The 24239-nt window shown below is 47.4% G+C and overlaps 1 protein-coding gene across 8 annotated transcripts in view; it reads left to right on the forward strand.

Annotated features, from left to right (window-relative positions):
- Positions 1-24239, forward strand: part of PHF20 (PHD finger protein 20) — a 147053-nt gene that overhangs the window by 75593 nt on the left and 47221 nt on the right. For 6 of the 8 annotated variants that reach the window (XM_019550721.1, XM_019550724.1, XM_019550722.1 and 3 more), the window contains one exon: positions 10848-11126. The exons of the other annotated variants lie outside the window; for them this stretch is intronic. In XM_019550721.1, coding sequence (XP_019406266.1) covers positions 10848-11126 — 279 coding nt within the window. The remainder of the gene's footprint in view (positions 1-10847; positions 11127-24239) is intronic. 8 annotated transcript variants of the gene reach the window in all.

Here is a 24239-nt window from a genome sequence, read left to right on the forward strand (position 1 = left end):
CATTCCAACCCAGGTAGTATAGTAGCTGCTGTAGTGCTTGTGAGAGCACTGATGTCACTATATCTACCTATCCAAGGCCCTGGAGTCTGCTGGTGATAGTCAGCTTCCTTTAAGGCGATGTCTTCTGCAGAAGGGGGTTGCCTCCTTGTCCTTCTGTAGGTCAGGTGCTGGATAAGAAGGTGCTACTGAGGATCACGCTTCACTGTTCCTTATCCCCTTTCTGGTAGACTTGTGTGATCCCCCAGCATCATCTTGGCTACCCAGTCCAAGAGGTTGCTGTCCCTTGTGGGTTTTGAGTAATACATGACAGCTGTCAGTCACAGGGGTCTCTGTCTGCTGGTACCTGAAGTTTTGGGAGTCCACCCTTGATTTATTGACTTAATGGCTGTATTGTCATGGGTTACAGGAATAGTTCATAGGGTGAGTGCTTAGTTCTAGAAATCAGCTCCCTGGCTTGATTAGTTTAAAACAGCTTGTTAAGTTCCTTTGGCTAAGCTATTGCCACTTAATTACATACTGATCTCCATACACTCACATTCACTCAAGGGACCACCAAATATACAATTACATTTTCAATGCAGTTTTTAACAATGGTCCAGGATATAACTTCATTCTACAGGGAGTACATTCCTTAAGGTTTTAGAAGTGTAAAATATAAAATACAGAATGCCATGGTAAAGATAAGACAGATGAAATATAAAAATGCACTGTGAGAAATATATAAAAATGTGATGCGAGATAGTGAGGATCAAAGGCTGCTGGGGACAGTGAGTTAGGTTAGCACAGGATATATTTACAGTCTTTGAAGTGGATATTTTGGTTCTTTTGTATTCTTTAGTGATACTGAACTTAATTGATATATAGATGTAGTTTTAGGTTTTTCATACAGAAAGCCAATTCAGCTTTCTGGCTTACTCTGAGCCTTGCCACACCCTTGCAATGAGCATGCTAGGTCTCTGCCAATAGTGAGAAGGAAAATAAATGCACAAAAATTGGGGTGGGGGTGAGAGATAAGAAGTTGCTTCTATTATATCAATGTCCAGAAGGGAAATGTACAAAGAAGGCTTTCTGCTACACTACGGTTTGATACAAGTTTAGTGCCTTGCTGTAGTTCTGTAGTGTAGGAGGTGCCAGATGCCATACAATGTAACCTGAGACCGTGAGGAAGTCTGGAACTACATGGCAGCACAAATTACACAGCTTGGGGAACTGTGCTGCACTGGGGAATGGCTGGTGGTAGCCAGGCTGGTGGGGTTTGGAGGGGCAGCATCAGGGAAGAGCCGACCAGCTGAGGGGCTGTGTGCATCTCTGGGTTGTGTTGTGGCTGGCAAGAGGGAACTTGGAGTGGGGAAAGCTGGTGGAAGAGCTGTACTAGTGTCACCCACTCATGCCCATTCCTTCATGTGGATTACCAACAAGATGATTTGTATCTTGCCTGTCAATCAGGCTGGAGATTGGGGAGGCATATTGTAGGCATGCTTTGTCAATGGACTGGAACCTATCCCTTGCTTCCCCTTTTGCCCAGACTCCATCGTGTCATTGTCCCCTAACTCCTGCATGAGGAACCTCCCAGCTGAGGTGTGTGCACTTCACTTATTTATCTGAATGCTTGGTCAGAAAGCTGGTGATCTTCAGCTCTTAATTGCCAGGAACATATGTGTGTATTTGCTGTGTGTACATGTTCCTCCTTGCCTATGCTTGAGGTTACAGCCTCTGACTAAACAATGTTTAAGTGACAGGTTGCCATGCAATGGGAATCTTCAATGAAGAGATGTGAGAAGTAAAGCAAGGTATTTGCTCGCCACTGCAGGGACTAATTGAGCTTCTTGCTCTGCCAGTGGGCAAGGCTGCTCAGCAGCCTAGAATTTACAGTTTGCCAGCCCTAGTTTAAGCTGTCTTCTTTGGGGTGAGGGGGAGTGTTGTTGTTTTAAAGGCTGGGATGATCTAGTTGGAATTGATCCTGCTTTGAGCAGGGGATTGGACTAGATGACATCCTGAGGTCCCTTCCAATCCTAATGTTCTACGATACTATGAAGTCTTGATGACTTACTCCTTTGGTCCGTCTTAAAACCAAGCCAGTTCCAAGGGGGTTCATGAGCCCATGACTGAGTAGGGCTGCTTGATGTCAGTGCAACTTAAATGTGGACTCCTCTGGGAACTGGAAGCCCTGGGCTTGAGACCCACCATAAAAGAGGTGTGTACCAGGTTAGGTTGGCTTACAGGAACCAGGAGGGGGATGGGGGTGGGAGCATAGCACAGATCATGGTGCCAGTTAAGAGTGAGGCTTGTCTTCATCATTTGCCCACTGATTAATTTGTAAGGAACCGGAGGGCTACAATTTATAATCCTCAAAACAATTACATCCATGGTGAGTGGGGCTTCTAAATCAGTGTGGCCTAGTGTAGCCTGGCTTGACTGTAAACAGCTCCCTCCTGCTGAGCAAGGATCCTGGTTTTCCATGTTAAATAATCACAGATTTTCTGATAAAACCCCCCAAATCCGTGGTTAAAATTAAATGCCCCCAACAGCCCTGTTTGTGGCCCTTTCCCCCCACCCACAGCCCTTACCCCCCAGCCCTGCCAGAGGGGCCCCAACTGCCAGGGCTATGGAGCCAGGGAACCAGGTCTGCAGCCCTCTGCCCCCAACTGAAGGCAGCAGCTGCTGCAGCAGGAACACAGTCTGCTCCCCCCAGCTGCATGCTCGGGTGGGGCCAACTCCAGTAGCTGCGTGCACTCCTGGGGGGCAGGGGGGACCCGCACCCCCACAGATGTGGTGGGGGGGGTCGAGGCAGGGTGGGTGCGTTCTGCAGGCTTGTGCTTCCCACCCTGCTGCCCTTGAGAGCACAGTGTGTGCAACCCGGTGTGGCAGCGCACAGGGGGATGTGCACAAAAGCTGCTTGCCACTGCGAGCTCTGCACTGCCCTGGCCAGCTTTCCTGCACAGCTCTGCCACGCCAGGGTGCACATGCTGCCCTCCGGAGGGCCTTGGGGGATGGCATAATGTCAACCCCATGTATTCCTATGGGGATTTTCAGGCACAATGTTCTTGCGGGGAGGACAGTAGGGTGGTGAGTGCAGCATTTGCAACCCAGGGTTTGCCACTGGCCAGGCACTCTGGTGCGGGGGGAGGATGCAGCCTCCCCGCTTCCGGCTGGAGTGCCTGGCCAGCTGCAAACCCTACCTCCTGGCTGGAAAGTGCCTGAGCTGGCTGAGGGGGAGGAGGGAGATTTTGCAGCTGGCCGGGTACTCCAACCAGGAGTGGGGAGGCTGCACCCCCCCTGTGCCCGGCTGGCTCTAAACCTCCCAGCTCCCTCAGCCCCCAGCCAGCTTCCCTGCCCCACCCCTGCCCTTCAACCCCCAAAGAGCTCTTTGCAAAAGGGTGAAATCCACGGGTTTCCCTTCTAAAAGGGAAAATCCATGTTTTCTGTGATAAAAATTAGAAATCTGTGGTTTTCTCTGTTTTTCCATGGGAAACAGAAAACCCAGATCCCTGTTGATGAGCCATCAAGTAGCTGGACCATGATCTTCAGACTGATAAGAACCCCTTGCATTTAGTGCATTTAGAACCCTGAGTCATTCAAGGTTGTTGGTTGTAGCCGTGTCGGTCTAAGGCAGTAGTTCTCAACCTTGGGTTGTGATCCAAATGAGGGTTGCGGGGGCAATTCTGGCGGTGCTGCACACAAAGGATGAGCTGCTCCATGTGCCAGGAGCTCCCGTGTCCCCGGGCCACTGCTGCCTTCCACTCCCAGCAGCAGGTTGCAGCAAAAGAGTTTGGGAACCACTGGTCTAAGGACATAGGCAGACCAGGTTCTTTGGGTAAATGTGATGTATTTTATTAGACCAACTAAATAGTTGGAAAAAGTGTTCTTTGCAAGCTTTCAGGAACAAACACCTTTCTTCAGGTAGAGGGAGAGTTTGCAGTTGTTTTGTGCTCTCCTGGATGAGATAGAAGCCAGTATGCAAGAATGCAGGTCAGTGAGAATGGAAATGCATGGCAGTGAGGGTCAGAGGGGGCGAGAGACAATGGGAGAGAGACAGGTGGTGCGGTGGAAGGGGGAATGGTGACCTGGTGATAGAATGTTGCTGGTAAATTGTAGAGAGGTTACTTGGGGTTATCAGATGGTAGGCAGGTTATATAATGTGCCATAAATCTAATATCTACATTGAATCCATTATTTTTTGTATCCAGTAGATTGATGAAGTGAAGTTTGTAGGCTTGTCTGCAAAATATGTTTTGTAAATTCCCTTTGAGGATTAGGAATCAGAACTCATGGTAGAGGCGATATCTTTTATTAGATCAACTAGATTTTTGGAAAAAAATATCTTTAATGGCAAGCTTTTGGGCATATGCACCCATCTTCAGGCATAGGAGAAAAGACTATAAAAGTTTTGGGTAGAAATGAAAGTTTATATTTCATAGGGGAGTTGAATATGTGATAAAATCTCCTGTTTGGAACAGTTCATTTTATATGCAGATTAGGCTCAGAGAAAAGTTGGAATAGTTTGTTTACCTAGATGTTGTTTGGTGGTAAGCAGGATGTAGTTGTATTTCCTTCTCGTTATGTGACATGAAACACCATAACCAGAAGGAAATGTAACTACATCCTACTTACCACCAACTTCAAGGATGCCTCTGCCCTACAGAGGAAAGAAGGGGCCAGGCTGGCCCTGTTTTGGCACTGTGCCAGAGGGGAGGTGGGTGGGCAGCCAGGGCCCGAGGTGTGGACCAAACCCCGCTTCTCTCCACAATGAACCCTGGCACTCAAGTGCCTCATGCTGCTCAGTGCAGCCAGTTGGATTGGCTGCTGCTGCTGCTTGTTGGGTTTTCCAGCTCACATTCATTTCACCTGCCCCTTAAACCTTCCCCTGCCCGCACAGCCCATAATGAGTAACTTGTTGGCTCTGTTAGCTGCAGCTGGTGGTAGGAATTAGTAATACACATGAAATAAAGGTGAACTAGATAGGCTGAGACACACTACCTTAGTTTGCCTTATATTTAAAACACATACAATGAGGTTTAATTAAGGCAGCTTCCACCATTTTAGAAGTTTTCTAAAGTCACCTGTGTGTATTAAGTGATGCCTTTAGAATGCTGTAAATGGCAAAGATCATCACATGTGTAGACAACCTTTGATCATGATTCCCTAGGAAATTTGCATGTTGTGGGGGAGGGGGCGGGAAGGGACCTCTGTTTCTATAGCAGAGTTTTCTTCTTAACGTTTCTTTACACCAAAACAATCGTGACAGATGTAGGATGAGGAGTGCATCTAGACCACCTTCAGAATTTGGCTTGGGGCCTCTCATGTTCTCCCAGCAAGTTGAGTAGCATGATCAACTTCACTTCAGTATTCCACAGTAGCTTCCAGGAAGTTGTTCAGCTTTGGGATTACTGCATCGTTTATCAGTAGAAGATGGTAGGGGTTTTTCCCAGAGAAATTCATGAAAAACTGCCCTCTGGAAAATTGCTATCGTATTCTGTTCTTAATGTAGTTGAGGCTACAGGCTAGCCTTAGGATAGTCATTGCTTCCCATTGTTCATAGTGAGAATAAAGCCCCAAAGTACTTTCAGGGGAAGATGTGGGACTCTGGGGCACTTGGGATGAATGAAGTGGTGGCTCTCATAGCAATGAGTAGCTTGTAACTGCTGTTAGTCTGAGAACAGTGATAAATGGTGGCCATTTTAAAAGTGATTTTTTTAATGAACTTCTCTGAGGAAGACTATTCTTCATTCAACCCATGCAAGCTTTCAGTAATAAAGAAAAATAAGAGCAAGATAATTAACTGCTACATTACATCTATACCCCTGCCAATTTTTACATAAACAAACAATATTTTAGATTTTCTTAAACCCAACTGAACTTACCTGAAAGAGTTTTAACATGATTAAAAAATATTGCCTTTACCTGTTGATCTTCTAGCTTATTCAAATTTTAAAGCTTTAAATTAATTCAGTAAGTGAAGAGTATTTGGAGGAAAGTATTTTGCTTTAAGTAAAAAAACAAAACAAAACAGAAAAAAACCCCTCAGGTTCAGCTAGGCAGCTGCATCCAATACTGCAATCACATCTTTAGATTATAATGTTTTTAGCACTTCCTATAATTTTTATTTAGTCAAACTTTTAAATAAATAATGGATGTAGCTGTTAAAGCAGCTCGATGAGTTACTAATTTTAACATGAAATGCTTTTTAAAACAATGTTTTGGATCCCACACAAACATTTTAGAGGCTTATTAATGCAATATTTCACAACAGAGCTGAATATTTTTGAGTTTGGCTCTTGGCAGGTAAGAGGAAGAATTATATTTTTTTATAAAATTGGTGGTGGTATTCTAAGCACCTACAGCAATATGAAGAAGGCATGTTTTTGTAGTATTAACTGGTATAGAATAAACAGATGGTCTTATGTCATTCTGCCATTTAAAAATGTATTTATATGTGATCTTTGTCTAAGTGTCTTCTCTATTAGTAGTGAGAGGTAGTTAGCTGTGTTAGTGTGAAGTTAGACATAAGGCAGGGTAGGGTGGCACCATATAGACTAACTTGGTGATGCCCAGCCTTTGGGCTCCATGGGCCAAATCAGTGGTGTGGGGTTGGTTTGTGAGTTGGATCCACCACATGCTGGATTGGGCCCTCAGAGGGTTTCAAAATTTGGCCACAGGAAGCAATGGCAGCATTAATTGCCACCGATTCCCCACTGCCAAATTTCCAGATCCTTGGGGGACACTGTGGGCCAGGGGTGGAGCAATCCTGGACTAATTCAAAGAGGCGTGAACTTTCATAGGAAACAGCCTTTGTCAGATGCTAATAATGGTCTTGTGGAGAGCAGGCAATGTACTTGAAATTTGTTGAAATCCAGAGAAGGTATTTCTGAGGTTTGAAATCTGAATTTCTGAGATTTGAGGTCTGGGAGGCATATCTTAGGTATTGGATGGGAGCTCCACTAATTGCTTACTAAAGAACACAATAGGGTATTGTTGTTGGGCAGTGGAACCATCATGAAGGTAGGTCCTGTTACTGCCTTGTATAACTCTGGCCATTTGTGATATGATTAGGATTGTCTCTTATCTCTTCCCTTAGAGCAGGGGTAGGCAAAATGATGGGTTGGGCTGGTAGCTGGGCTCCATTTCCCAGCAGCCCCTGCATGCATGGCTGGGGTCAGTCTTCATGGAGACCTCTGCCACAGCTGCACTGTGATAGTGGAAGGCTTGGGTTGCCATGGAGATGACCCCTACCCATGCTGGCAGGGTGTGCAGCAGGGCAGGGCTGCTCCAAAGCCACTGGGATCTTGTGGCGGGAGTAGCTTGGCCAGGGTCAGGGCATGCAGCAGATCACGGCTTTGCTCTGGCTTGGGACAGTGCTGTCGCTGCTGCAAGGAGCCAGGGCAGAACTGGAATCTGCAGTCTGCTCGGTCCAGGTAGGGGCACACAGGTAGCAAATAATGTCTGTGCCCCTGGTCCAGACCAAGCTGTCGCCGCTGCAAGGAGCTGGGGTAGAGCCGCTATTCACTGCCTGTGTACCCCTGCCCTGAGCATGCAGGCTGCAGATCGCAGCTCTACCATGGCCCTGACCAAGCTGCTCCTGCTGCCAGATCCCAACAGCTCCAGAGCAGCCCCCTGTCCTGGCCTACCCTGCCCTGCCTTGCCCTACCAGTACAGCTGGGGCTGGTCTCCATGGCAATCCCAGCCTTATGCTATCACAGCACAGCTGGGGATGGGGTCTTCATGGAGACCCATCCCAGCCATGTGGCAGGGGCTGCTGGGAAATGGAGTCCACTGCTGGTCAGATTTGGCCCATGGGCTGGACTTTGCACACTCCTGCCTTACAGCGAGGAAATCTAGTGATGACATGTAACCCACTGGCAATTATAACTAACCAATTTCCTGTCAAGAAAGACGGGGAGGGGAGCAGGAGGGGCTAGGATGGAGTGCCGCCACCTAATGCTCTATGCTGCCACTGTTCTGCCTCTTGCAGGGAACAGGGTGGGGAGCACCCTCTGTCCGGTCCTCAGTGCAGCTTCAGAATCATGGCAGCGCTCCCTCATGCTTGGAGCACTCTGACTGTTTCTGTCAGCCAGTCAGAGTGTGAATAAAGCGTTATGGACAGACAGTTAGGTTTTTTTTAATGTTAGACTGTTTCTGTGTACATAAAAATAAGCTTTAGTGCAGGGGCAGGCAATTAGTTCAGCCTGAGGACCACTTAATGATTTTTGGTGAGGTGTTGAGGGCCACAAAGATGGCCCTTCCCCTTGATAAGCGCCTCACCTCCTGGTTGCCATCTTGAGACTAGAAGTCCTGCCCCCTAACCCCTGACCTTTGCCACCAGAATTACTCCTTTTGGGAAGGGGGTTTGCTATCTTGGAACCAGGAACTGGGAAAACCCCCGTATTACATGCTAAAAATTAAAATATGTTATTGTGGATGTTTGATTTTATTAAAAAATATATTTTTGTCCCGGTTTGTTTGCATTGTGTATATGGAGGTGATTGCATAATTGCTCAAAATAAAGTCTTACTTTTGTATATTGTGGGGAGTGTGGAGGGGTGTTGGGGGTATGGGTGGGTGGAGTTTGTGGGGGCCTGTGTATGTGGGGTGTGGATGTAGGTGGGTAGGTATGAGGGTTTTCAGGGATGTGGGTGCATGTGGGATTTGTCAGGGGCTGTGGGGTGGGGTGTGTGCACACAGTAGTGAGCAGGGCTCCACTCAGAGGTGCGTGGGTGTGTGTGTGTGTGTGTGTGTGTGTGGATCGTGTGGGATTTGTGGGGGTGTGAGGGAGGGTGTGGATGTGTGCAGTGTTTGTGGGGTGTGTGATTGTGTGTGGGGGAGGGTGGGGTTTGTGGGGAAGGATTTGAGGGTATGGTGGGGTGTGCATGGGAGTCCCCTGTACATGCCCCCTGAGCTGGTCAACACCTGCCACTGCCCCGCAAAAGCCTGTAACCCACGCGCTCTGCGGCACCTCCTCGCCACTGCCAACAGCACGTAGCCCCAGCCCACCTCATGCCTGCTCCTCACTGCCTAGTCATGGCATGTCCTGCTGCCCCCTGGGCGTACAGCAGGGTGGGGGTGGTTCTGTGGCTATACTGCCTTTCTAGACAACCCACCGCCACTGACCCCAGCCCTGTGTTACTAGCACGCACTCTGTGGCTGCTCCAGACTCACCCATCTGGACTGAGCAGCAGTGGTAGCGGCCAGACAGAAACTTGCTTAGCGTAGGGGAAAAGTGCCCGTCCCCCTCACCACTGCTGGGCAAAAGTTTCTGATTGGCCACCATCACTGCTGCTTAGCTTGGACGGTGAGTCTAGAGCAGCTGTGGGAGGTGCCAGGTCAGTGGGGCTGTAATCATTGGTTTTATTTAAATTGCAGCTATATTTGTGAGGTAACTATATGTTATATCACAGCATGGGCTATTATATTTTTATGGAATGGTAGCTTGTTTTGTGTGTTTTTCTGAAATATAAGGAAACTGCTTGTAACAATGTGGCAACTTATTGCTGAGTATGTTTGACAAAGAGCAGGACAGAGTATGAATAAAGTGTTACAGAAAGACAGGCTAAGACTTTATATAATATATATATATAGAATAGTCTGAATTAGATTTCTTTTTGTACACTGTGGTTAATTTTTCCTTCTCTTCCCTTCCCCTCTCGAGTAGGTTTTGGTTTATTTGATCCTCTGTCCTCCCTTTCTCCAAACTTGAGTCTGTCAGATCAGGTTAGAAATTTGTTTTCTGTATCATCTTAATGTGAATTTGAAAGAAAGGTGTTTGAGTTGGATACTGAATTCCTGACAAGGCTTTTCACTGACCATTATAAAATGGCATCATAATTTTCCTTAACTGGCAGGCTTAACTGAAGTTAAGTAATGTTTTCCCATTTTCCTATTTCTGCCCAATTGAACTTCACTGGCCACTTCTTAATCCGTTCAATTTTTTATGAGCACAATTTTGGGTAGTAACAATATTTTTAGGTTTTGGTTGCAGCATTTTTCATGATCTGCTGACATGGTCTTGTTGTCTAGGTTTGTTGGAATTATCAGGAGTTAAAATTTCTTCCTTGTTAGGAAGTTCATTTTGGAGTGGATTAGGGAGGGAAGCTTTTTCTTTTTCCTAATTAGTAACTGCTTCTTTTTTACCCTCAGTTTTTGTATTCAGGAAATAATGTGGGTAACTTCTGTTAGTCAGCTTTCTGTGTATATGTAAGATCTTATTATCTCTTAATAAATCAGCCTTTCTGGTGATACTGGCTGGTTGTTTTTCTTTCTCCTTATAAACTCCTGAATTGCTGCAAGAGAAATTTAGGTTTAACATTAGAAAGAACCTTTTTTACTCTGAGGGTAGTTGAGTATTGGAGCAAGTTACCTAGAGAGGTGGTGGAATCTATCCTTGGAAGTTTCTAAAAGCAGTTTAGACTAACAGTTGTCTAGAGGCATGGAGAAATGTATACTTGGAGCAGTTTCAAAAAGGTAAGGTGAGTTGTTGTTATAGTTGTATGTACTGAACTGAATTAGAAAACTACTGAATTAGAAAAGCAGAAGAGGTGGAAGAGACCTCTGTTGGTCATCTAGTCTATATCCCTGTTTGAGGCAGGATCATCCCTATTCAAACCAAGCCATACAAGTCCTTGTCTAACTTATTTCTAAAACTGTACAATCAACCCTGTAACATAACTGCAAGATGAGTTGCCCAAAGCCACCAAAGCTGTTGATTTTTTTTTAAGCAGTGGTTTTCTTAATGTTTCATGCCTAATGTGTTTTATGTGTAGATGCATGTCCATTACTTCGATTTTTATATTCAGATAATCATTTTATAAATGTAGCATAAGCATGGGGGAAATTTGTTTGTTTTGTTCTTACAGTAACAAAAACTTTTAAGAGAGCAGATGATTTTATTACACCAAAAACTGCAACTGTTGACCGAGATCACAAGTTTAGATGCAAGTTCTTGGACTGTTCAAAATCATTCCGCAAAGCCAAGCTGTTGCATTATCACATGAAATATTTTCATGGAATAGAGAAGACACCAGAACCACAACAGAGCCCAATAAAAAGAAATATTCAAACAAGAGGTTCTCTAGCCTCTGAAAAAGTAAATCAGGAAATGTCAAATAGAAGGAGGACTACATCTCGTTCATTTTGTAAGTATGTTGCCTATCTCTTCATTTCTAGTAGCTAGAATAAAAAGAAAAAGATGATGGAAATCACTTCATTTATTTGATAGATACGAAGCATAGAGGGCCACTCTGGATCACCGTCTTGTTCTTCTTTCAACATCTCATTGAAATTGAGAGATCTTATTTAGAAATTTAAATGTTACATTTGGACCAGATCACTTTGATTTGAGTTTAATTATCTAATCACTGAGTTGATGCAGTCTTCCAAGAACGGGTCGGATTCCTTCACGAATTGATTTATCCTAGTGGTTCTCTTGCCCACTTCTGATATCTTATTTCAGTATTAAACCTTTATCTTGTTTTTTAAAGGAAAAATGAAACTGCATTGATGAAAATATTTCATTTTATTTTTGCTTCTCAATAGGGAGACCTGTCCCTTCACAAATAAAACTCTTTCAGAAGAGGGAAGGACAAAGGGTATTTTTTTCATCGATCACTCTAATTGTCATTTCTCTCTCATTCATGTTTCTGGACTAATTTCAGAAGAGGGAATAAAAATAACTAAAATCCAGGCACATCTTGCTTGCTTTTATATTGCTTTTGGAGTCTCTGGCAAGGGTCCTAGTATGTACAAGTACAGGTATAGGAGCTGAGTGCTTGTGGACAAATTTCACATACTGTAACTGAGAAGAGGGAAATATCATAAAGGACTAGAAAAATTCTGGGTTGCTCACTGGAATTACATATATTATTTCAGATATTAATACTTGTTGCCAGTTGTTATATTTCAGTTTGCTACAAACATAATTTGTGTATACTATCTTCTGGTTTTAGCTCATATACTGTATTTATCTGAATCCAAGACAACTGCATTTAAGGTGACCCCCCAGTAATTAGATTCTAAACATGCAAAATTTACAAATTTGTTATAATTTTCCATTTGTTAGAATCCTGATTTTTGGAGGACCAAAAGTCTGCACCAGACCAAGGTCTGCAGTATGCTTGCTTGACTTTGAGTGTTTGGGAGGTGAGGACTGTTGGACCCACTTTTTGGGGATCCCAGGTGCTGGGGGGGTGCATGATGAAGGGCTGCAGTTGAGTAGGGAGTAAGGACACAGCTGGTTGTAAGAAAGATAGCTTTTATTGACCAAGCAGTGCAAGGGAGCTCATTGCCAACAAAAGCGGAAAACTGTTGGGGGTTGGGGGGGGGGCAGGGGCGCAGTATACTTCTGGCTTTGTACCAGAGTAGTCAGTTACAGCAGGTTATGAAGGGAGGTGTCTGAGGACTGGTGCGTTGTGGGGTGCTTGGAGGACTGACCCAGACCAGCATCACGGAACGTTTGACATCTACATGTAAGGTTGAAATTGTTCACAATAAACTGGCTTAAGAGTACTTGATATTTCTGGGTACACTCTTGAACCATTCCAGGCAGCTTTAAACCAGTTTAACAGGCATGTGCATTTGTCATCTGTACATCTAAATCATATTTAAACCAACTTAAGTGTTATGTGTATAGACTTGAAGTAAGAGCACAAATGCAAACAGCTATTGCAATGCTCTGCAAGTCCTTGTCCTCATTTACCCAGTGGAGAGTAAGTTTGTCTGTCCTGACCCTTAAAGATAATCCACTGCAACCGTATGGAAAATGATGAGCACTTAGCACTTCTACAGATAAAGTCAAGTGTCTGATTGGACAGCCAGAAAGTGAAGAATACATTAGTAGTGACTTAACAAAATGTTCATGTTCAGCTACTAGATAAGTGTCAAGAAAGAGACAAAGATAGCGGTGAGTTGCATTCATTGGTCTTAACCATAGAGGACTCCCCTTCCCTCCACCTCTCCTGCAGTATCCTGGCTTGTTCTCTTGTTCTCAATACATTTTCCATCTTCTGCAATAAACTCTTAATTCACAATTACTGTAGACCAGGGATAGGCAACCCCCGACACGTGCCAATTAGCAGCACGTGGAGACATTTCCCTTGGCATGCCAGGAAGGTGTGCCAAGGAAAATGTTAAAAAAAAAAATTTAAGTTGCTGCTCTGGGCTCTCCAGAGTAGTGAGAGCTCCCAGCACCGTGGCAGACACCAGGGGCTGGGTCAGGAGAACACAGGAAGGGATTCAGGGATGCTGCTTGCGTTCTGCTGACCCTGCCCCCAAGTCTATGGTGGTGCTTGGGGGAACTTGCAAATCAAAGGAGCCACCACGCACCCCACTCCTGCCGATTTTGCAGGTTCCCCATGAACCCCCTCCCCCCCCCCACTGCTTGCTTCTGATCCACGTGGAGGTGAAAACATCAGTTTTCGCCAGTCAGCAACAAACAGTAGGGCTGCCAGGGCCCCATGGCCAACAAGCAGGAAGCAGCAAAAACAACACCGTATTTAAAACTGAGGTTTTTGCCTCCCTGCAGAACAGGAGTGAGGGCAATCAGTGGTCGGGGAGCACACCGGGAAACCTTAAAGATTTAAAGTAGGTGCTGCATAGCCCGCTCCCTCTGTTGACTTGGTAGGTCCCTAATTAAGGGAGGTGCTGGGGGGACTTGGGGAGCTATAACCACCCCAAAACATGCCCTAGCCCCCCCCATAGCCATCCTTCCCAGTGCTGCCTCTCCTCCCCAGGCCCCCCATCACCTGTCCCATGTGGCTGAGCCTGCCTCGCTCCTGCCTGCAGTACAGTTCCATCGGGAAGAGGCTAGTCGGCCCCAGTCTCACTAATCAGGGGTAACTCGTGGCAGGGGGCACACTGTCCCTGATTTCTGCTAAGGCTGCTGGCAGGGACCCAAGCAGGTTATGCTGCACTGCTGGCCAGGGTTGGGGCCTGAGCCCAGCCACCATGCCACACAGCAAGCTACTCCCTGGCACTGCCTCTGTACCTACCTGTCTGCCTGCATTGTTGTGGGGAAGGGCACAAGCTGTAGTGATGGTGGCTGCTGCCTCATGGGCCTGGTACTAGCACTGCTCACGTGTGTGCCTGCATTGGAGGGCGGGGAGGGGATGGGGGGGCAGCCAGGCTCTGGCAGCAGCTTCTCATAGCTTCTTCCTTCTCTTTCCCTTCCCTCCTTTTTCTCTTTTCCTTTCTTCTCCCTGGTCTCTCTCTTTCCTCTTTTCTTTCCCTCCCCTCTCTCTCTCTTCCCTCTTCCCCCCTTCCCTCTTTTTCTTCTTCTTTCATCATACCATGCTTAACAAAAAAAAATACAAAACAACAAAGGTAGCATATGAAGTTTTATTTATTGTCAACAGGTTTAGAATTTTTAGAAAACCTAATATTTACTATAAAATATGATTTTTTAACCACCCTGTGAAGAAATCCACCTCTGTCTGTCTCTGTTTGGGTCAATTCAGCTAGCCCCCTCTCTTACAAAATGCTACTACTTGGTCCAGCCTGGTCACCTAGGGTGACTGGGCTAGGTAAATTCCTAAGGGAGGGGGAAGCTTGCTCCCCTCCTCCAGTGGGCATTTTGAAAAGCCACAAACAAAGTGCCTCCAGGCTGTTGCCTGGATGATTCTCTGTAAGTAAAGATTTGGAAGTTAGCCAGGAGATAGGATTTATGTCTAGGCCAGATGCGTTTTAAAAGGATTATGATGTCCAAGACTGTTTAAGACTCTGATTATGTTTGCTCAAAGTGCATTCTGACTTCTTTGTTCTACCCCCCCTTTCTCCTCCCCCCGATCAATAAAGGTAAAGACATGCCTTGCTGTAGTACTGTGGAGGGGGGAGAGGCAGGCCTTTTTGCTCCCAGCTTGGGCAGGTGAGCTTGTCTGTTTATGTTCCCTCAGCCCCACCTGCAGTTATCTCGGGATGCTTTGGGATGAAAGAGGCATCCAGGAATATTATCTGTGAGCAAAGCAACATTATCTGTGAGCAAGGTTAGCAGGGTCTGTGCGCCCTGGGGGGCTGCACAGAGCCCTAACAAAGACCAGTGCCCAGGTGGTGGTAGTGTTATCCCAGGCTTGCAGGTGGTCTCCAGGAAGCGGGACAGCCAGCTGTAGGCACCTCATGGCAGACTCCCTAAGCAAGTTTTTTGGGTGTGGCACAGTGAGGTGGGTGGCTCTGCATAGTAGCACCCCCTACTGTGCTGCCACATGCCTCCCCTGGTTTTGTTTTTCTGGCATACTGGCACTCCAGCACCTTACAAGGTAGACATTGTGTTTTTTTCAACGCTCTGGCCAAAAAACCCTTGCTGTAGATCATGAAATGTATAGCTGAACTGTGACTGTCTCCCTGCAAGTATCTGTTTTCTTTATGCATATCAATGTGGATTCCACTGTAGGTGCACATAGATGTTCATTTTGATAGCAGCATCTTTTTTTTGCTGTGCCCATGCAAGGCTCTTTATACTCTGAGAGCATACAGTTTGAGATTGCCATGATCCTCGCTCAGTTTCTTCTTTACACCAAGGTCCACAAAATGAAGCCTGCTAAGAATCTGACCTGCTAATCTTTCTTGAGAAACAGACTTACATTAGAGTAGTTACATTTTGTGAAGAAATCCTTCTTTTCCTGTTTGTAAATTCTTCTCATTTGGATGTTTGAAGCAGGCAAGGGGGGGACAACTATTATGTTACTGAGCAAGGGGCTTCATGCCAAGCATTTATTGTTTTAAATCAAGTTTGGCTTGTAACAGACTGTTTTCAGTAAGGCTAGCTGATTTAGTAGCTTCTGTCTGGGACAGTGTCTTATCCCTGATAATAATATAATATGCAAATCATTTTTTCTCTGGGACTCTAAGTTAAATAACTTCAGGCTCCAATTTCACTTGTATAAATAATTGCACATCACCTCAGACCTAGAGGAGAATTCTGCTCTCAAGGATTCCACAGGATCGTTCTCAGCAAGTTCCCTTCTGAGGCGATGTCAGACTATAGGCAGTGAGATAAAGAAAGAAATTGGGTACCTACCTACTCTATTAAAATCGGCTTAGATTCCACTTATATGGTTCACCCTTACATTGAGGCTGTTGATACAGTTGGTTTGGCAATCACTATGGCAGTGGTCTATGCGCTCATTTCTGTGACATACAGCACAGTAGCAGATATCTTCTTTGGCAGTCCCTCGCAGTTGAGGATGATTGTCTTATCTGTGTGTCCAAAGATGGCTTATGAGGCCTTTTTGAGGTTGACACACTCTACTGCAGGTCACACATTAGTTTCCATGTGGGGTGGGTGGTGCTGGATTCTTGCTTTGGTCCATGGCATGCAGTTTCTGCTGCTCTAACTTTTCCATCTCCTGCTTTTGTCATGAGGTTTCAAAGTACTGAGATCCCTGCAACAGGTTCTTCCTCTTTTTGCTGCAGTCTAGGCAATAATATTCCACAGGTTAACATCAATGCTGCATTTTTTTAAGCTGGTCTTGAGGACATCTCTTAAACGCTTTTTCTGACCTCCTCGTGAGTGTACATCTTGGCTGAGCTGGGAGAATAAAACTTGCTTCAGGAGCCTGGAGTTGGATATCCAGATGACATTACTGGCCCAGCAAACTTGATAGCAGCCGATTGTTGCCTCAATACTCATGGTGTTTGTTTACAGGAGGATGCTAACATGGTGTGTCTGGCTTCCCACTGGATTCGGAGGATTCAGGCAGCATTGATGGTACTTCTCCTATAACTTTAGATGTCTCTTGTATGGTGTCCATGTCTCAGCTCCATACAGCAAGGTGGGGATCACAACTGCTTGATAAACCATGAGCTTGGTTTCAGAACTGATGTTGCAATCTTTGAACACTCATTTCTTCAGGCTGTGCTTGCACATTTGAGGCATTGTTGGATTTCTTTGTTGATGTTAGCCTTCTGCAAGAGATGGCTTCCAAGGTACAGGAAATACTCAGCATTCTCTAGAGTCTCACTGGATCTGGATCCCTGGAGCTGGGGACTGTTCATTAGGAGCTTGTTGGTGGAGTACCTTAGTCTTGTGAATGTTAAGTGTCAATCCCATTTTCTTGTATGCCTCGGTAAAGACATCATTGATTGCCTGAAGCTCTGCTTTTGAGTGAGCACACACTATAGCATCATCAGTCTACTGGAGCTCAGTGATTCAGGTCAGGGTGGTCTTAGTTTTGGCGCTTGAGTCGTCTGAGGCTAAACAGCTTACCATCTGTTTGGAAGTTTAGCTCCACTCTGCTGCGGCTCATGTGCCTGCTGAGGGTGGGTGTGGAGGGGCCGGGCTGGGCTGCAGGGCATGGCCCTTCCCAGCTAGCTGCAGCTCCGTGACATTTTTCAAGGGATGCCTTGAATCTAAAAAGGTTGAGAACCACTGCATTAAGACTAGATCATCCCCTTTGGCCAGGACGAGGTCCAGCAATGCTTTACCTCTCGTTCGTCTGTGGACTGACGAGAGGTAAAGCGTTGCTAGACCTGGTCCTGGCCAAAGGGGATGACCTAGTCAGCAACCTAAGAATCGATGGAAAGCTGGGTGAAAGTGACCATGAGCTGATCTCTTTTACTATTCACTGCAAAGCTGGCAAGTCAGTCAGCAACACAGAAGTCCTCAACTTCAGGAAAGCTGAGTTTGACAAGCTCAGGAGGCTCATTGTCAAGGCCCTAAGGGACCATGACTCAACAGGAAGAGGAGTCCAAGAGGAGTGGTTGCTCCTCAAGGGAGTGATCCTGACAGCACAAGGGATTTCCATCCCATCTTGGAGGAAGGGTAGCAAAAGGGCACAGCAACCCCCTTGGCTCAGCAGGGAACTTGAGGACCTCCTGTGCCTCAAAAGAGAGACTTATAAAGGATGGAAGGCTGGAATTACCACCAAGGAGGAGTACTCAGCACTGGTCTGTACCTGCAGGGAGTGGATCAGGAAAGCCAACGCTACAGCTGAGCTCCATTTGGCTTCACATATCAAGGATAACAAAAAGTCCTTTTTCAGATATGTAGGGAGTCGGAGGGGGGAGGGGCGGGGAAGCAAGGGTAACATTGGATCTCTGCTGAACCAAATGGGACAGCTGGCAACTGACACCCACAAAAAATTGGCTCTGAGATCGGACCCAGAGAGTAGTGGTTGATGGTAGCGAATCAGTATGGCACTCCATGACCAACGGTGTGCCCCAAGGCTCTGTCCTTGGTCTGGTTCTCTTTAACATCTTTATCAACGATGTTGACATTGGTGTCAGAAGCACACTGGCTAAGTTTGCCAATGACACTAAATTTTGGGGCATGGCGTCCACACCTGAGGACAGGGTAGTGATCCAGGTTGACTTGGATAAACTTAGTAAGTGGGTGGATACAAACCTGTTGCTGTTCAGTGCTGAGAAATGTAAGATACTTCACCTTGGGGCAGGGGGGGAAACCTGCACCATACTTACAGGCTTGGCAGTGCTACGCTTCCTAGCATCACTTCTGAAAGAGACTTGGGGGTCATGATTGACCATAAGGTGAACATGAGCCACCAAAGTAATGTTGCAGCTGGTAAAGCAAACAAAACCCTGGTTTGCCTCCATAAATACTTCTCAAGTAAATCTCAGGATGTCATCCTTCTGCTGTATTTGGCCTAGGTGAGGCTGCAGCTGGAGTGCTGCATCCAATCCTGGGCTCTGCAATTCAAGAAGGATGTTGAGAAGCTTGAGAGAGTCCAGAGGAGAGCCACGCACATGGTCAGAGGGCAAGAGAATAGGTCTTATGAATAGAGGCTGAGAGCCATGGGACTTTCCATTCTGGAAAAGCACAGGCTCGTGGGGGGACCTGGTGGCTGCTTATAAGTACATAAGGGGTGTACATCAGGACCTGGGAGAATGTCTGTTCACCAGAGCACCCCAAGGAAAAATAAGGACCAACAGTCATAAACTTCTCCAAGACCATTTTAGGTTGGACATAAGAAAACATTTCTTTCCTGTCTGAGTCCCCAAGACCTGGAATAGACTCCCTCCAGAAGTGGTGCAGGCTCCTACTCTGTACTCATTCAAGAAATGCTTGGATGTTTATCTTGCTGGGATCCTTTGTCCCTAGCTAACTTCCTACACCTGGGGCAGGGGGCTGGACTTGATGATCTTTGAGGTCCCTTCCAGTCATAATGTCTATGAAATCTATGACTCTACCCCTGAGCTTGCGTGCGTGTGCACCACCACACTGTCCCCCCTCCCCCCCAATACCAGCGCATTCCCATGCTCTGGTCCTGTGATGCAGCTAGGAGCGATGTGGTGTGGGGGAACTGGTTGGGGGTGGGGCAGGGCTGGGCTGCTTAAGCTTGCTGGAGCTCCCCCTGGGTCCTACTGCTCCTGATTTCTGTCAGCTTTGACAGGCAGCTGGGAGCAATTAAATAAAAATTTACTAAATTTTTTAGGGGGTCTACAGGCCAGATAGAATGGCCTGGCAGGCTGGATCTGGTTGGCGGGCTGTATTTTGCCCACCCCTCCCCTAAACCCACACTGAGATTCTGGGAGGAGCTCTTCAGCAAGTGGAAGGAGATGATTTGGGCATTTCTTACTATGATCTTTCCTTTGGTAGACAGGAAATCAATCCCTCTATAGTTTCCACAGTTGAACTTGTCTCCTTTCTTGAAGATTGTCATAATCATAACATCCCTGAAGTTGTCTGGGATTTTCTTATCGTTCCAGATCCTTAAGATGAAGATGAGAACACTTGTCCATCCACAACAGTCTTGATTGAGGTGGTCTTCCAAATGCTTCTTCCAATGGACATTGATGGCTCCCCTTTCCTTGATCAGGTCTCATTCATCCTTAGGTCTCAAGGGTTTGGTCCCCAAGTGCCAGGATGGCTTTGGTGACACTAAAGAAGTCACGTATATTGTAGATATCAGCGAGATACTGAATTTCTCTAGCTTAGTAATCTTGCCATTTGTTCTTCATATTTCAAGTCCTCCTTTGAGCCTCTGCTTTGGTTTATTGGAGATTCGGTTTCTTCTGTTTGGAGTTAGCGTCATTTACCAAGCACAAAGGGCATTGAGCATACGATCAGTCAACTCTTGGATCTCCTAGTCATTCTCATCAAACCCATCTTGATGTTTCCTGGTAGACGATCCAGATGTCTCTTCATAAGTGACGTTGAGGGGGCCCCTTCTCCCCATTCCCGTTGATGTTGATTGGAATTCACCACTTCTCTCTTGAAGCAGTGGTGGAAGAGGTGTCGCTTGCTTGGTCTTCTGTCAACATTGCTTCTGCTGGAGCCATCATTTGAGAGCCAGCTTGAGTAACATAACAGTGGATGAGTCGGTGATCAGTCCAGCAATCATCAGCTCTTAGCATAGCTTGGGTGATGTGGATATCTCTTTGATCCTGTGTATGGATGGTGACATGATCTGGTGCCAATTCTTAGATCATGGATGTTGCCACAATGTCTTCAGCCTGTTTTTCTGGTGGAACAAGTGGTGTTGGTGATGGTGAGTCCATGTTCCATTCATTTGACCAAGAGGAGGATGCCACTGGAGTTGACCTTTCCTACTCCTTCTGTTGTAGGGTTTAGAGTTCCTTTTGACTCTGGCATTGAAATCACCAAGAAAAATAAGTCTTTTTCCTTCTGGAACATCAGAAAGGACATAGTCAAGGTTGGTATAGAATTTCTTCTTGGTTTCATTAGTGGCATCAAGAGTGAGGGCATACGCGCTGATGACAGTGGCATATTGGCTCTACACCAGTTGAAGATGGAGAGTCATGAGGCGCGCATTAATTTTGATAGGGAACTCATTGAGTTGGTTTAGGAGTTAATTTTTAATGGCAAAACCAACTCTGTGAAGCTAACACTGTCCTTCCTTTACCCATTTAGAAGAAGTTATGGCTGTCTCCATGTTCTCTGAGCTGCCCATCTCCCACTTACCAGGTCTTGCTCAATGCAGCTACATTAATTGTTGCCACCTGGGTTTTTGAGCCATGATTGCAGTGCAGTGCTCTAGGCGTTCACGATGATGGTGTGTCACCATCACTATGATGGTGTATTTTTGATTGCATGGTTATCTAGTCAGAAAGAAATATAAAATACTGTATTAGGCTATGTTTAGGACATCTTTTATAGCCCTTCCCCATGTGGGGTGAGCAGAACAGATCCAGAAGAGGGCTGCTCCATCACAGTTATAGCTGCCAAATTGCATTCCTGTCTTGTCCAAATGCTAGATGACCTTGTAACTGCCACCTTCATGCCAGTTCATGACTACCTCACAATTCTGGTCCCAGTGCTATTAGCTGGTCACCAAAGGGCTTGAGGAATGTGCTGGAAAAGCTGTTTTCATGACATCTTTTATTGTGGAGAAGCTGCTACACATCTTTTTTTTGACGGAATAGGACCTTGAACCAATGGTGAGGCAAACAAGACACCTTGGGATCTTGTTCTGCTGCAGCCTTTGTCCACCTTCACAGCCACTAATGTTCTAACATCTTCTGCCTGTTCCACTGCTGAGGACTTGTTAGACCCATGGCTGGGAACTGGGTAGGCTTATTATAATGGTGACCTATACTCGCTGCATCACAGCACTGTCAAAGGATAAATGTGGCTTTTCAGGAGGGAAACCATCACCATCTGCTGTCTTCACCACATCCTGATGGTGCTGCTTCTGCTTGGTCTGCAACTGCTTATTCATCAGACTTACCTCTGCTTATTTCATAGATAACCCTCTCTGAAGGTCATTCCACTGTACACCACCTCTGGACACACTGGGTAGTAGTACAGCTCTGCCCCACACTATTTGGGCATTTGATTGGGTAAGAAAAGGTGCAAAATCAAAGCCAGAGTATTTACCATACATTTTTTTGTTTGGTTCTTTCCTCCCACAAAATTGTTAGTTCCACAAGGGACAGTTTTAGCAGTTCTCTTTGGGAACTGTCTGTCAACGCCCAGGAAGTTGAAAGAGCATTTCTGATCTATTCATAGATTTCATAGACATTAGGGCTGGAAAGGACCTCGGGAGATCGAGTCCAGCCCCCTGTCCAACTGATAAACTTTCTTTTGTTGTTAGTCCACTCATCTGCAAGAGGATTGTCCACCCCAACAAGTTATTTGTTGAGGAACCAGATCCTCAACCTTCCTTCTCGTCCCTGGTTTTCTCTGGGAAATCTCCCTCAGCTGTTTCAGGGTATCGCTTCAGACTTCTGGATCCCTTAAATCAGTGGTCACCGACCAGTTGATAGATCCTGAAAACTCAGAGTCAGTCTGAGACTGGGACAGGCTGAGCCCCGTCCCTTCAGCCCAGCAGGTGGGGAGGGAAGGGTCGGGGGGATCAAGGCCTCCGTAGTGAGGAAGGGAGCAAGCCAGGAGGAAGGGGTCAGGTAAGTGTGGCCCCGGTGGGGTGAGAGGACTGAGCCGGGGCAGGGTACACCCCTAGAGGGCACAGGGGGCTTGTGCCCCCTCATCTGCATGCAGAGCAGGGCCCGCTGCTGCTGTGGGCTGGGGCAGGTGCCATGCCAGGCTCTTCATGCTGTGCTTGGGGTGGGCTGTGGTGCTGGGAGAAGGGGTTGGGTGGCTACAGGCCCCGCACAGCGTCACCCACCCCAAGTGTAGCTGAGCTGAGCCCCTGCCTCACCCCCCCACCCCCCCACCCCGTGGGAAAGAGCCCAGTGCAGCTGTGGCCCTAGCCCACAGTGGCAGCCTGCGCCCCAATCTGTACGCAGGCTGAGGCAGACTGCTTGTCCAGGTGGGGCAGGGCTGGGCTGCTTAAGCTTGCTGAAGCTCCCCCTGGGTCCTACTGTTCCTGAGCTCCTGCTCCACTTCTGGGGCCCCTCCATGCAGCCCTGGCAGGCCAGTTGTCCCAGCACCAGGCCCGGCCAGGCCTTGGCACTGTGGGTGTCCCAGAGCCAGGCAGGTGGGGGGGATGGGGCTCGGCCCATCCAGGGCCGTGGGGGTGGGGGTGTCCGCTGCTGGTCCCTCCCCCCCATGTGGCTCTGGACAGGCTGACTGTCCTGCCACCAGGTGGGCAGGGGATGAGGCTCAGCCCAGCGGTGGGAGCCCCCCCCCATTTGGCCCCGGACAAGCCCCATGTATGCCCTGCCACTGGGTGGGCAGGAGATGCGGCTCAGCCTGGCGACGGGACACACACTGCACCTGGCCACTCCCAGGCCATGTGCTGGGATAATCAGCTTGTCTGGGACCACATTGGGGTGGGGAGGGGCTCCTGCCACTGGACACCCCCCCCCTCTTCTTCCCCGCACAACCCTGGACAGGCCAGTTGGCCCAGCACTAGACCCAGGGATGGCCTTGCGCGGGTAGAGGGCAAGGCTCATCCCACTGGCGGAAGCCCCCCACATGCGACCCTGGAAGGGCTGGTTGTCCCAACAGCAGGCCTGACCAAGGCCCAACACCACATGCCTCCCACCACTGGGCAGGCAGGGGATAAGCCAGAGGTGTAGTGGGGCATGCAGTAGATTGGGGGGGGCAGTGATATACCTGTGCCCTGCCTCTGCCCCTCACTTGCAAGCCTCTGTCCCACCCCCCAGTGCTGCCGGTGCCTCTCACTCTGGACCCGTAGCCCCTGCCCCCCAGCCCTTCTGGTCCCCTCCCTGTACTCTAGACCCACAGCCCCCTCCCACCCCAGCCATGCAGGTGCACCACACTCCCAACCCACAGCTGCCTCTGTCCCACACACAGATGAGGGGGGCAACCTTCCTGCCACTCAGCTGGGCCAGGGTCCCACTCATCCCTGCCCCACTCCCTGCCCCACCATGGGGGCCTCAATGCCCCCCTTTCCCTCTTGCACAAAGTGGCCTGGTGGGTGGGGTGGGGGGGGCAGTGGAGTGCAGTATATCCTGGGTTGCCCCTTTACTTCAAAAAGTGATCTTCACCATAAAAAAGGTTGGAGACCACTGCCTTAAATGCTCTGGTTTATTCTTTACTATTAAGTAGCTTTTAAAGGAGAACTTGGCCCATGTGAAAATGGGAGCCAGAGATGCTGCGTCTTACCAGGGAAATGTTTTGTTTATAGGCAGTTTTTATACACATGCCACACACAGTCTCTACTCTGTTTTTGGCTGTGGTGAAGTAAGGAAATACCTAGAGAAAAATAATTTTATAATCCTTACTAGCCAATTGCCTCTCAGGAGTGACCGGGGAGGAGGGAACGGATGAAGCTTGCCCCTCTGTCCCCCTTGGCCAGCACCCTGCACTGTGTGGCGAAATGCCGGGCTAGCGGCTCCAGCACCGCTTAGGGGAGCCGCGGGCTTTGCGGAGTTGTGCGAGCGCGCGGCTTGTGGGGCGGAATTGAGGTAGCTTT

Source organism: Crocodylus porosus, unplaced genomic scaffold, assembly GCF_001723895.1.
Source record: "Crocodylus porosus isolate Cpor-Errol unplaced genomic scaffold, CroPor_comp1, whole genome shotgun sequence".
In the NCBI taxonomy this organism is placed as follows: Eukaryota; Metazoa; Chordata; order Crocodylia; family Crocodylidae; genus Crocodylus; species Crocodylus porosus.